This window comes from Acipenser ruthenus, chromosome 37 (assembly GCF_902713425.1).
Source record: "Acipenser ruthenus chromosome 37, fAciRut3.2 maternal haplotype, whole genome shotgun sequence".
In the NCBI taxonomy this organism is placed as follows: domain Eukaryota; kingdom Metazoa; phylum Chordata; class Actinopteri; order Acipenseriformes; family Acipenseridae; genus Acipenser; species Acipenser ruthenus.
The window spans coordinates 3,076,090-3,090,492 of record NC_081225.1 but is presented as its reverse complement, the minus strand read 5'-3'; the positions used below and the strand labels follow the sequence as shown (position 1 = coordinate 3,090,492).

Genomic DNA, 14,403 nt, shown 5'->3' with positions numbered 1-14,403 from the left:
CTGCTTTCTGGCTGTAGGTGACTTGCACTGTTGGTTTTACTGAGCACCACAACATGGGCACGAGACTCTTTTGTTCCACTGCAGTGGTACTGGAGCTGGTGGTTCCAAACCCTCTGCCTTTTGTTCGTATGATGTAGATATTTGTTAAAATATGACAAAAGAGACAACATAAAGGACTACAAAATCAGATTGCACACTTTTATTGTGAAGGTGCACAGCTGATTCTGTATTTCATTGATTGATTCAGGATTAATAGCTGCGAATGTATCCCCCTCTCTTTACCCCCTCCCTCCGTCCCTCCCTCTCTCTCTGTCTCTGTGCAGGGCGAGCAGGGCTGGGTCTCGCGGGAGTTCCGTTGCCGGTACCGGATCCTCGTGGGCCATTCCCACCGCCGGCCTCACCTCTCCACACACCCTGCCTCTCTCCTCCCTGCCAGGACAGCTGAGCGGCAAGGACTCCTAGAGACAAGGAAGAGTTATTTAAAAATGTTCTCATAAGATGCAACATCTGGTTTACAGAATGGTGCCATTTCACCAATCACAACAGCATCACAATGTTATAATGGTTAACTATAATGCTAGTCCTTATGTCATGTACCGATACTGGCACCCTTAGGAATAAACGGCTGCCCCCTTACCTTGCAAGCCAGGCCTCTCACTTCATCCAGGGGTGGAGGAGGATCTCCTCCAGACTCGGACGGCTCTCTGGGCAGTGTGACAGGCAGCGTCGAATCAGATTCCGGCACTCTGACAGGGAGGAGAAACCGTGAGGGAGTCAGGAGGCAGTGAGGCATCACATCAGAGGCTCCCACCAAACAGGCACTATTACAGGGGCGGTCCTTAAAACTAACCCTGAAGCACCCTCATGAACTCACCTTTGGAGACGCCTTTGTTGAAGTTCAGGACCCCGCGGATGATGTCCTTGTCCTTTCGGAAGGGGAGGTGCCCACACACCAGGTCAAACAGCAGGACCCCCAGGGACCAGGCGGTGGCAGGTAGGGCATGGTACTGCTGCTGTAGCACCCACTCAGGGGGGGCGTACTGAGGGGTGCCTGGGAGAGAGGGCAGGGCTAAGTGAACAGCTGCGCACAAGAGCACAAGCAACAAGCGACTGTGATATACAGAATACACTTCAGTGTATTATTACCTTGATTTAACAAAACCAGGGACCAGTTTCACAAAGCACTGCTAGCACTTAGCAGGCTGCTCGCTCACAAGCTATCTGATTTTTACCTGTTTCAAAAAACAATATTTTAAGACAGAATGATAAAGTTTAGTAGAAATCTACTCAGCAAGTCTATATTAAATGTGTTATTTTTTTAAGGAAGTCAATTGGATTTAGCAGACTGCTGCTTCAAACTGATTTGTAAAACTAGACCCAGATCTCATTCGACCCCTAGCCCCAGATCGATTCATATTATCATAACCCTGGTTCCCTCAAATAGAAATGTATCCATTACCAAATAGGTATGTACATGCTGAAGACCTGAATCCTGAATACTGTATACGAAAGCTGCTCTTTGAGCCCGAGACGCCGAGGTCATAAAAGGACTACGCTCACAGATCTCAGCGTCATTTTTCCTGCAGCAACCATGGAAGCAGCAACCTTGAAGGGTAATGGTTACATTTCTATTTCAGGGAACCAGGGTTATGATAATAACCTAATGTTCCCTTTCAAGTACGAAATGTAACCATTACTGAATGGTTGAGTGTCCAAAGCCGTTGCAAGGGCAAGATTGCGGAATGACCGGAATGCTACAAGGCTAAGCCCCAGTGTGATGTAGAAAAGTACACTTTATATTTGCTTAAATGAGAATATGCCTATTGAATTCCTTCCCAAAACTACTGTGACAAGAGGTATGGAAAAACTCAATTTGTTAAGCTTAATCCTGTGCTGTGAGGATCAGCTACTCATAGACTTTTTAAACAAATGAAGATTATTATCAGAACTATGTACCAAGCTTCAAACAGATTTTGTTTACATCTCGCACCATAAAAATAGATAACAGGACCTGCAGAGACACCATTTCTCTAATGAAGATTGTAAAATTAAATCTGGTCAAAAATGGAGTCATACTGGCTCACAAAGTTGCCATGCCCCTGGTGGAATGGGCAGTGAGCTTTTCTGGAGGGGGCAAGTTGGCCATCTCATAGGCAGTCCTGACCACTTGGACAGCCGCTGCTTAGATAGGGCTTGACCATGGGACTTCGATCCATAGCAGACAAAAAATTGTTTGAACTGCCTCCAACTTTTCGTTTTGTCAACATAATATGCTAGGGCCAGAACTGCTTGACATGGAATGCCGAGATAGTCTTCAGCAAAAAGGCAGTATTGGTAGGAGCGTAACCTTTGTCCTGGCCTCTGTCCTTCATAGGTGGCCCAAGACATGAGCCCCTTTCAAAAATTGCCCTGCCAGGAAGTGAGTTCCTGGAGAGACCTAGTCAATCTTAACATGGCAAGCTAAAATAACTTCCAGATAGACTTTTAATGTAGAGAGGGATTTCCCCTCATCAAACAGATCCTGCAGAAATTGCAGTACTACTGCTATGGGACAAGTCGTGGGGTGGAACCCACGATGCAGACACCACACCTGAAAGACGCCCTACTCGTACCCGTACTGGGAAAACTTTGGACGCTGCTCTGGCATTTTGTAGGGTGTCAGTAATCCTATTGGACAGACCCAGATAGCTCAAATGTCACCGTTCAGGGGCCAGACCCAGAGTTGAAGGCTTGATGGGTTGGGATGCCATAAGGTCCCCCGTGCCTGAATGAGCAGGTCGCAGGTCTTCGGTAGTCTCCTCAGCTGGCCTCTCAGAAGCTGAATCAGAGTTGAAAACCAGAGTCTCCTGGGCCAATAAAGGGCTAATAGAAGCATCTTGGCCCAGTCCTGCCTGATTTTCTCCAGACACAGCGAGAGCAGGGCGAGCGGTGGGAAGATGTATAACAGATGCCTCGGCCACTGGTGTGCAAGCAGGTCCCCGCAACCTATTATGGAGAACCAGAGGTGAGAGTGGGTTGATTCCTGGGAGGCAAATAAGTCTACCTCTGCTCTCCCAAATCTCTCCCAGATGAGGATCACCATCTAGGTGTGAAGCCTCCACTCTGAGCTGCTGGGGACTGCCCTTGAGAGGAGGTCCTTTGCCCAGTTTGTCACCCCGGGCAGATAGGCTCATCGTTGAAAATTGACTGCCTTGTTTCCCCTGCTGTAGGCCAGGGCACATGCAAGATTCTCCCCTTCTGGCTACGAAGGCGGAAGGGGCCCCTCCCGAAGGCAGGCATCCTTGGGCGTTGCAAGGCAGGCATCCCCAGGCGATAACGAACTGGCATCCCTGGGCGGTGGCGAACTGGCATCCACGGGCGGAGCACGGCAGGACAGTGCCGGACCCTCGGGAGGCGACGGTGGCAGCGGACCCTCGGAAGGCGACGGCAGAAGGGGAGCCAGGACCTGCGGTGGTGCTGGGGTTGGCCCTCTTCTCAGCCACTGCGACACGATGGTTTTCCCCCTTGCTCTGCTCAGCAGCCTATGCAAAGGGGCCTGTGGACCGCCAAACTCCTTTCCCGGTCCGTCCTGTCGTGAAGGGAGAGGCAGCTCCTCTCACTCGGGTGGTGGCGAAGGCGACAGGGGCTCCTCCCCTTCCCCCCCTGGTGGTGGTGCTGGGAGCAGCAGGTAGTCCTCCCACTGCGGCGGAGGAACCAGCAGGTATTCTCCCTCTGCTGGCGGAGGTGGGAGCGGCAAGCAGTCCTCCCACATAGATGGAGGTGGAACCAGCAGGTGCTCTCCCTCTGCTGGTGAAGACGTGGGCTGTAGACGTTCGGCCTTTCCCCTCTTGGGCTGTGGACACACCGACTCCCCCCTCTTGGGCTGTGGATGCACCGACTCCCCCCTCTTGGGCTATGGACGCACCGACTCCCCCCTCTTGGGCTGTGGATGTTCGGGCTCTTCCCACTCAGACGCAGGACGTTCGGGCTCCTCCCACTCAGGCGCAGGACGTTCTGGCTCCTCCCACTCCAGGTCTGTCTCCTGGAAGACCTCCAGGCAGTGGTGCTCCTCATGCCCGTACCGCATGCAGTGGGTGCACCACTCCTCTTCCTCCCGTGCCTTCCTTCCTCTCTGCCTCCTTCTCCTCATCTCTGTTTGGGTGGGGCTGATGGCCACTGTGTGCCCAAACTCCCCACAACCAGGGCACCACTCATCTACTACATAGATCGGGCCAATGTCCCCCGGTGGCAGCTGTTGCTGCTGCCTCTTGCAGCTCTTCCTCCTTCCTCCCATCCTCTTCCTTCCTCACAGGTAATAATAACAAAAAACAAAAACAAAAAAAGTGCAGTACCCTTTCCTGCAGTACCTTTTTCTGCCTGCGTCCAGGAGACGCTGTTGATCCCACTTCTTTTTTAGTCATTGCCAATTATTTTTATTATTTTCTCCCAATTTGGAATGGCCAATTATTTTTATTATGCTCAGCTCACCGCTACCACCCCTGCTCTGACTCAGGAGGGCGAAGACGAACACACGCTGTCCTCCGAAGCGTGTGCCGTCAGCCGACCGCTTTTTTTCACACTGCGGACTCACCATGCAGCCAATCCAGAGCTACAGCGTCGGAGGACAACGCAGCTCTCGGGCAGCTTACAGGCAAACCCGCAGGCGCCCGGCCAGACTACAGGGGTCGCTGGTGTGCGGTGAGCCGAGGACTCCCTGGCCGACCTAACCCTCCCTCCCCCCGGGTGACGCTCGGCCAATTGAGCGCCGCCCCCTGGGAGCTCCCGTCCTCGGTCGGCCTGGACTCGAACTCGCGACGTCCAGACTATAGGGCGCATCCGGCACTCTACGCAAGTGCTTTTACTGGATGCGCCACTCGGGAACCCCCTGTTGATCTCACTCTGACACCACGTGTGACAGGGATGGCAAGTGGTGACGTCAGACCAGATGCAGGAACAGAAAAACAAAGGCAAGTACTGCAGTGCAAAAGACGTGGCGTTTGCATTCAAATACAAAAGTAAATAAAATACTTAAACAGAAAACACTTGATCACAGAGCGAAAATAAATAATTAAACAAAACAAATCACAAACACAAAGACTCAATACTGAGGTCCGGCTGGGCAGCAGCCATCACGGAAACCATAGGTTTTAGTTTCGTTTTTAAATTAATCTCTCTCGCTCGCTCCTCGCTTGCTCTCGTTCCTCCTCTGAACACCCACCCCCAGAACATGGAGAGCTGCAGGCTTTTTATACTGTGGCCGAGGGGTTTAACTAGCTGGCAATTATTCTATTACCCCTCGGCCACAATCTGCACAAGATTTTTTAATTACTGTGGATGGGGCTACCCATCCACGCTACTAAACAATACAATAAATAAATAAATCCAAAAACAATACAGACAGCGCTTCACGATACATCAATCATAATACAAAACAAATACAAAACAATAACCTGCACAGGAGCGGAGGGGGAGACCCCGTTCTAAAAATAAATAAATAAATACAAAAACAATACAGACAGCGCTTCACGGTCATATAAATACATCAATCATAAAACAAAACAAATACAAAACAATAACCTGCACAGGAGGGGGAGACCCCGTTCTAAAAATAAATAAACAAATCAATGTACAGGGATCCTCGCCCTGTTACAGGCAGAATGAACGATTCTGAGTCTGTCAGCGTTGTATGCGACGAGGCCACCGATGATCAAGGCAGCTGTGTTTTGTACATTATTTTCATCCCACAGAGCTTTACTACTGCTAATTCAGAGGAACTTACTGCTTACTTAGTAGAAACACTACATCTTGACTCTAACCACACAACAGCAGTAGGTCAGGCTTCATTAAAACGATTGCGAAGAATGGCATTGATTTCAGCTGTGTGTCTGCCTTTGTAATAATAGACAGTGTAACAGAGGGAGAAACACTAGCTGTTTAAATCTATGCTTAGTCGTATAAGATGTTTTTTTTTTTTTTTTAATTAATATTATCTGATTAGGTTGATAGGCTCCAGTGGCATATATTATGTTATATAATTTACTAATAATTTGACAGTATCTGTGGTTTTAAAACTTAATTATTTAAAAAATAATTTCTACATACTCTAGAGATGTACAGTGTGTATAAAGAAAAACACAAAAGCTTCAGTTTTGTCATTTCAGGTTTGCAGTTAACATTTTTCCCGTGTTTAATATTTTGGTACTAAAGGCAGCAAAATAGGCTTTAGTTCCTTTTCAAGTACGAAATGTAACCATTACTGGCAAAACCACAGCTAAAAGCTGTCACCAAAACGGCATGAAGATACTGTGATCCAATTGCAAGCAACAACCAACGCAGTATCTCGGTCCTACGCAGTGCTGCTAAGTCCAGCAGCTGCTTGCTGCATTCTTGAAATGTATTTTTGTTTACGACTGTAAGTCACCCTGGATAATGCTAATAAATAAATAATAATAATAATAATGTGTGCTGAGCACCACATTGCAGACAGGCCTGTGTGTAGAATGTGTAAAAAACAGGAAGCACACAAAGAGAAAATACTTTCCAACAATGAGCAAAAATGAGAAATAAAATTAGCTCCAGCTGGAGCAATGCAGCCTTGGGGGAAGAGCACAATTGTCTGATCCCTGGGAAGGAGCGACTCGAGCCGCTGGCTTCATGCAGCGGGACGGAACAAGCAACAGGCTGTAGTGCACACAATACTCGTAATTAGTAAAAACTATTACAGCGAATAGTTTAAATATCACACACAATTTGTGTAAAAACACAATAAATACGAAATATATACAGATAGAAGCAGCAAGGTACTATAAACAAGGCTCCCCGATCAGGTCAGTCTTGAAAGGAAAAATGGTGCTGAGATCTGTGATTGCAGTCACTCACCGGCGAACTCTGTGTAGACAGAGTCCTGAATCAGATCCCCGCAGCCGAAGTCGATGAGCTTCAGGGACTTGGTGTCGGTCTTCACCAGGATGTTCTCGGGCTTCACGTCCCTGTGCAGCACCCCTCGTCTGTGGCAGTGCTCTAGCGCCACCACCAGCTGGTGCATCAGATTGCGGGCGGTGTGCTCCTTGAGAAGGCCTCCCTGGGAATGCGCGAAGTCGAAGAGGTCACTGCAGGGATGCGGCCGCTCCAGGACCAGAAGGATCGCCTCGGGTTGCTCGAACCACTCCAGGAGCTCAATGACCCCGGGATGCGCGGGAGCTCTGCCAACCAGCTTCAGCAGGGCAACTTCCAGGGGCAGCCTCCCCTTCTCCTGGGGCTAAGAGACAAGGGGGGGGGAGCAGGTGCTTAATGCATTGTGGAGATGACAACTAGAGATACTTTCAAACCGATTCCGTAACATGTTCATGAACTCACTATTTCCACCCAGTTGTTCGCCATCTCCCTGGGAATGAATTTTATTGCCACCTGGACAGAAAGCAAAAGAGTTTAATCAGAGGCATTGTCAATAACTGTAGAAATGCTAAAATAAACTTGATGAATTCAAAGACGACAGGTTGGCTGAATGTGAAGCTGCCATATTGAATCGGACTCTACATACCGGCAGACCATCAGACTTGCGGTGTCCTTCCAACACCCACCCATAGCCTCCAATCCCCAGAATGGAGCCCATTGAATACAAGTTATTGAAGGGCTCCTTCTCTCCTATTCAAATACAAAGAGGGCATTAAAATGCATTTTTTTAAAAAAGACACGGTTCTTAATAGCAATTGAGAGTAATTTGATACAACATGATGTCACAATGACACATTAACATGATGTCACGATGACACATTAATTCATGTATTTTTTGACATGTCATCAGCCGGTTGGCATTCTGACATAAGTGACGATGCTTGAACTTTGAACAAGAAAAATGCCCCTGGTACTATATTCGATAACAAATATGGCATTTGGATTTTGGAATAAGACTGGTTAATGCGGAGGAAGTCTACAAACTGAACTATATACAAACTGCTTCTGTAGCTGCGATACGACCCAGTACAAGAGTCTAGATTCTCTCACCTCGAGAGGCCCTGGGTCTCGAACCCTGGGCCGATGGCTTGCAGTGAGAAGTGGGGAAAGCTGTGCGATTGAAGTCAGCAGTGTTGTAGTCCTGGTCATTCTTGCTGGAAGGGGAAGATCTCCAGGGTACCGTGGGCTCCCGGAAGATTTGGCGAGAGCGGAGGACCAGGAAGCTCCCTGTCAGGCCCAGATTCGAGGGTCCAGGCCGCGAGTCCCTCTTCCTGTGGGGGCTGGATTTCTCCGGCTCCTCCACCCTGCTCCACTTCCTCGAGGGTCCCTGCTTTAAGGGGTCTCCCTTCCTCTTGGCAGGAGCCCTGGCAGGCAGGGTCGTCGAGATCATTCTCCTCTTCTTGGTCTCCTCGTTCGTCGATTTGATCGACTTGGAGAACATCACTTTCCTCTTCCTCTCGTTCCTCTCCTGTGGCACCCGAAAGATCTGGGACCTCCCCGGTCTGACCAGGCCCTCGGATTTGGAGCGAGCGCTCCCCTCCACCTCTGCCCCCTCTCGCCCCTTGCTCTTCTCCTGCTGCTGTTTCTCTCTCAGCCTCTTACTCTTCCACTTGTTCATCTTGCTGAGGTAAAACCTCCTCCTCCCATTGAACTCCCTCAGCTCCATTCTGGTCTCCACCACCTCAGTATCAATGCCCTGTTTATTCATTGTCTCTGCCTCAGCGACAGTAATAATACAAATACATTCATATGAAAAAAACACATAAAACTAATATTTTTTTTTAATTTAATTATTTTGTATATATTTATGAACTTTAAGCAAATATTTAAAATGTTTTATTAATAATAACATGCAATTCATATAATAAAATAGTTATGCACCAAGAAAACTGCTCAATATATATATATATATATATATATATATATATATATATATACATATATATATATATATATATATATATATATATATATATATATATATATATAAACTAAATAAAAAAAGAAATATGTTAAAATGTATCATCTTATTTAATGCATTTAATATACATATTTACTTAAAGAATGTATAGTTTTTTTTTTAATTGTATGCTAAAACTGTTCTCTACCTAAGTAAGAAATCGACTTAAAATAATAAATATCTTAGACTCAAATTACAATCTTTCTGTCTACAATAGGTGGAATAAGGAACATCAAACCAAGACATGATACAAAAACATTTTCAAAAGTTCTTACCTTGAGAGGGATTCAACCAAAGTTAAAACTTTAATGAAAGTTTTTTTTTTTTTTTTTCATTTTTCAAACTGGTCGGTGTCATCGCGGCTTAGCAGTGTCACAAAACTGAGGCGCGTCGTAATATTGTAGGTCACACATCTAAGAAAGACGTGTTTTTTATAGGCTGTGCTGCATGGCTATGTTAACCCTTATAAACGTGTTGTTTTGCACCATGCTTTTCCTTTGGTTATACTATGCATTTTTACCATAGTTTACCTGGTTTGCCATGTTTTTTTTATTATTATTATTTATGATATGCTTTACCATACCTCTGTGCTTTACAATGCTTCCCTAGGCTTCATTCTTTCACTGTGCTTTGTTACACTTTGCTGTGCTTTTACTGTGTTGAACATGCATCAGGGAAACATCAAACAGCTGTTATTCCACGTCGATAATACCGGCAAATGCCGTGAGCAACTTTCAAAACCACGAAGGAAGGATAAATCACTAATAACACGTCTAATTATATCAATTTACCGAGTAAAAAGAGCAGTAATATAAACACATGTTGTATTGCCCTTTGTGAACCAGAAGAGCATTCTAATTAGTATTAATTAGTCATGAGCAGACGCTTTTATCCAAAGTGACTTAGACTAGGGGGACAAGCATCAACAATTGCCGCAGAGTCACTTACAGCAGCCCTCGGCATTACGTCTCATCGGATGGACGGAAAAAGCACGTGGACAAAATCGACTGACCTGGGTTTAGAGGGGCTCTTGTACAAACTACTGCCAGTAAGAAGCCCCCCCAAAAGACTGCTGCCGTACCTACACTCGCTTATTTCTATTAGACTCTACGAATGTGCTTGTGATGTCATTTACTACATAGTTAATGGTGTGACTATCTGCGCTTCCTTTCTATTTAATCATTCAGGCATCATGATTTCAGGTATTGAGTCTCTTATCCAGTTATTTTCCTTTATTCGTCTGTGTTCTACATGATCTTATTGTATTTCTGCTGAAACTACAGGTCATTCATGCTGTGTTAAGTTGTTGTAAATTGTTGAACTATTGGATCATTTCATTTTTATTTCTTATGTTTGATTCTGTATTCTTTTATTTAATGCTGTCTCTGCTGCGTATTTTGTTTTGTTAAAGTTTGGCAATATGTTCCGTCTGTTTACTGTGGAAAACAATGTCAGCTAAAGTTGGACCCCTTCTAAAAGCACTAGCGGCGCTTTAGGAAATATGTTTTTTATTTTTTTCTGAGTTGTGAAGTAACTGTTTCCAAACTATTATTTAAATGTTGGATAATATTTTAGAATTGTGTTATTATTATTATTATTATTATTATTATTATTATTATTATTATTATTATTGTATTAATAGTAATTTACACGCACACAAAGTGCATGTGCTACCAAAACAAACACCACAGCGTACCTGAAATGCATAATGTAATATATCAAGTATGTGAAATACTAGAATGTGTTTTATGTTGCTTATTTAAAACGCACCGGTATGTTTAACTCTGCACTGTAGCAATAGTTACAGATATTGAAAGGGCGCAGTGTACGGTATAAGCCAGCAGATGGCGTATGTGTCTCGCATGACTTTGGAAATACAGTATAGTTCTCCGCGGTAATAATATGTGTGGTGTACAGCACTCTGCTGATAGAGAATGACACACAGGTTACATATTTCCTCTGTCCAGCACAGAGTGCATTGTATTTCAGATTTATGTACATATATAATATATTTATTGTTTTGTCATAACAAGGCTACGTGAAGGTACTGGCCAAAAAACGATTGCTTTCGTTTTATATTATATTATATTATATTTTTTATATTTGTATGCATACCCTAACTTATTTTCAAAGTTCAGAAAACATAGACTATGGGGGAATCAGTTAGCTTCATCTTTAAGATGGTGGTTATTCTGGTTCAAATGATATAAGGACGGCGTGGACCTAGAATTTGTATCGGTACCAGTAGGAACATTCTCCAATAATGAAAGGCTCTGAACATGCAAACTAATAATACTCAATAACAGTTGTCTATTACTAATAAAGGTGTGCATTCGTTTTAAATAAATAAAATAGACCCGTGCGCGCACACACACAAACAGCAAGTCTTTTTTTTTTTTTTTTTTTCCATGTCGGGTATTATACTACTCAGCGTGTGCTGGGAGACGGGTGCCCTGTTATATAAAAAAAAATACAATAGAAAAACTGGGGGGTGACGCACTGGCTGTTGCCAAGCGACTGCCTGCTGTGTTCCAGTTTTACCTGTTACCCGAAACTACTATTACACACAACCTGTTACTGGAAGACTCCCGACCAATGAGAGCCGAAGAGCGGTTGACTGACAGCGGGCGTGGACCAATAGCAGATTTGGTATCGATAAACGGGATGGTCAGGGAGTGAATGGAATTCAGTAAAGTAGGAAGTTCGGAGCCAGTTTTGCAACAACAGGATTGGGGATGTTTGTTTATTAAAAAACAAAGGAAAACAACGCCAGATTGGATGCTTATGTAATTATATAGACGTGCTTTTATTATACCTGGCGTTGTGTATTGTTGGGACTTGCCAGTTGTATTTTCTGGCATTGATTGAATTTACCGCGGCGAGCTAAATAATCCGAGTATATTCGGCAGGGGGTCGCTTGTTAAAATGACTAGACTATGGCCAGGATTAACTTTCCTGGGCTTTTAAATTCATTTAAAAAATGTGCCTAATTGTTTTTCTCGACTTCTATAGGATATATTTGTAATAACATCAACTTGGCGCGTGTGGAAAACGAGGTACGCCGGAGTAGAACGTTCATTAAGTTCTATTGGAAAAAAGGTAAATATTTTTGTCATAATAAAGTCATGTTTTGTGTTAAACTTGGAAAGCGCATACGCTGAGTATTGATTTAGCTGGCTGACCGTTTACATTGAATAGGACCTTGATACCGGTTTGTTTGTTGTGCTAGGGGGGTGGAGAGGAGAGTGTAAAACAGACGAGCAAACCGACGGTGAACCAGGCAGAAAACAACACACAAGTAATCTTTAAATAATAGCTGGTTATTGTAACTTTAAAAAAGGGTTCTATGCTTTTCCTTTTGGAATATGTATGAATCGGATAGTAAGTGATTACACAACCAAACAAGGAGCACAGTCGCATTAGTTTGACAGAAGGAATTGTTCAGCAGTTCCAAGTTTTATTGGACGTGGTGCGCGTGTGTGTGGTTACATTATTTTATTTTTTACAAAAAAAATAAATACAATAAATGGCATATTGAATTAAGTCACATGATTTGTACATATTTAGTGGCCGGTTTCACAGACCCCGATTAGGATTAATGTTTGAGAATTTTAACTAGCGTTCGAAGAGCTGGGATATTGTTATTGCTGCTCTGTGAAACCGGTGGGGTAAGTACCTGGCTGTAAGTACCTGGCTGTAAGTACCTGGCTGTAAGTACCTGCGGTTACTTGGCAGTACTTATTGCTTTAAGAAGCTAGGAGGAGAGGGAGGAGGAGTGAGATACTCTTGTGAAATAGCCCTAGGAGTGCACTCGCTGTACTGTATTAGATTGCTGTCCAGCTGGTTGGAGGAAAAAAGCAAACTGAGCAAGTGGAGCTGAAATTCAAGAAGAAATAATAATAATAAACTTTATTTGTTGAGCTCCTTTCATACCAAGAGGTTCGAGGCGCTTCACACAGACTTACAAAAAAGCAGTAATTAAAAAAAAATATATATATTGTAAAAAGAATCAGAAAATAAGACAATGTTGGACTGCAGGTTGGAAGGCAGCAGGTTTGAATAGCTTAGTGGTGAATACAGGAAAGAAGGAAAGTATTGGGCTGCTGTAGGGAAAGTAGTACGTTTGAATCTATCAAGACTTAGAGAAATTTAAAGAAAGTAGGTAAGTGCCTGGCTGTGCTGTGGAAGGTGGTCAAACTGAGTTCTTCAGCGTGAAAGAATGAATAAGAAAGAAACATTTTGAAATATATCATATTTTATTATTTAATTTTATTTAAATAATCCACCATTTATTTATTTTACCAGGAGAGAACCATTGACACCTCATTTCTAAGGAGGTCCTCCCTGTGATTCCACACGCTGGGATCATGTCTTTAGCAGAGCAGAGCCAGCAGTGGTACCCCACCAACGTGAATGTGACTGTGCTCCAGGCCCACAGCCTGAAGGCTAAAGGGAAGAACGGCACCAACGATGCTTACGCCATCATCCAGCTGGGCAAGGAGAAGTTCTCCACCTCGGTGTCTGAGAAGAGCCTGGCCCCGGTGTGGAGGGAGGAGGCCAGTTTCGAGCTGCCTGTGTTCCACCAGGGGAACCAGGAGAGGTGCATGCTGCGCATCGTGGTGATGCACAGAGCCCTGGTGGGGCTGGATCAGTTCCTGGGGGAGGCTGTTATCAACCTGTTGGAGCTGCACGAGAACAAGGAGCGCAACAAGACAGAGTGAGTACAGACAGGAGCACAAGAAGACAGATTGAGTACAGACAGGAGCACAAGACAGAGTGAGTACAGACAGGAGCACAAGAAGACAGAGTGAGTACAGACAGGAGCACAAGAAGACAGAGTGAGTACAGACAGGAGCACAAGAAGACAGAGTGAGTACAGACAGGAGCACAACAAGACAGAGTGAGTACAGACAGGAGCACAGCAAGACAGAGTGAGTACAGACAGGAGCACAAGAAGACAGAGTGAGTACAGACAAGAGCACAAGAAGACAGAGTGAGTACAGACACGAGTGCAACAAGACAGAGTGAGTACAGACAGGAGCACAACAAGACAGAGTGAGTACAGACAGGAGCACAGCAAGACAGAGTGAGTACAGACAGGAGCACAACAAGACAGAGTGAGTACAGACAGGAGCACAACAAGACAGAGTGAGTACAGACAGGAGCACAGCAAGACAGAGTGAGTACAGACAGGAGCACAACAAGACAGAGTGAGTACAGACAGGAGCACAACAAGACAGAGTGAGTACAGACAGGAGCACAACAAGACAGAGTGAGTACAGACAGGAGCACAACAAGACAGAGTGAGTACAGACAGGAGCACAACAAGACAGAGTGAGTACAGACAGGAGCACAACAAGACAGAGTGAGTACAGACAGGAGTACAAGAAGACAGAGTGAGTACAGACAGGAGCACAAGAAGACAGAGTGAGTACAGACAGGAGCACAAGAAGACAGAGTGAGTACAGACAGGAGCACAACAAGACAGAGTGAGTACAGACAGGAGCACA

General features: G+C 44.9%; 2 protein-coding genes across 4 annotated transcripts in view; one reads left to right on the top strand and one right to left on the bottom strand.

Annotated features, from left to right (window-relative positions):
- Nucleotides 1-581: 581 nt before the first annotated feature.
- On the bottom strand, nucleotides 582-8,641 carry LOC117397767 (serine/threonine-protein kinase pim-2-like). Its single transcript, XM_034912489.2, has 6 exons — nucleotides 7,984-8,641; nucleotides 7,520-7,623; nucleotides 7,336-7,386; nucleotides 6,859-7,237; nucleotides 875-1,051; nucleotides 582-746 (listed from the first exon to the last, which is right to left on the bottom strand). Exons 1-6 carry the CDS (start codon nucleotides 8,639-8,641, stop codon nucleotides 655-657), a joined length of 1,461 nt encoding a protein of 486 aa, XP_034768380.2. The 3' UTR covers nucleotides 582-654.
- A 2,912-nt stretch (nucleotides 8,642-11,553) lies between these two features.
- LOC117971323 (rab11 family-interacting protein 1-like) overlaps nucleotides 11,554-14,403 on the top strand; it is a 33,572-nt gene continuing 30,722 nt past the window's right edge. Inside the window, exons 1-3 of one of the 3 annotated variants that reach the window (XM_059008774.1) lie at nucleotides 11,554-11,992; nucleotides 12,123-12,191; nucleotides 13,199-13,610. In XM_059008774.1, coding sequence (XP_058864757.1) covers nucleotides 13,261-13,610 — 350 coding nt within the window. In that variant the 5' untranslated portion in view covers nucleotides 11,554-11,992; nucleotides 12,123-12,191; nucleotides 13,199-13,260. Of the gene's footprint in view, nucleotides 11,993-12,122; nucleotides 12,192-12,723; nucleotides 13,056-13,198; nucleotides 13,611-14,403 lie in introns of those variants that run through there. The other 2 variants (XM_059008773.1, XM_059008775.1) reach the window with 2 other exon arrangements.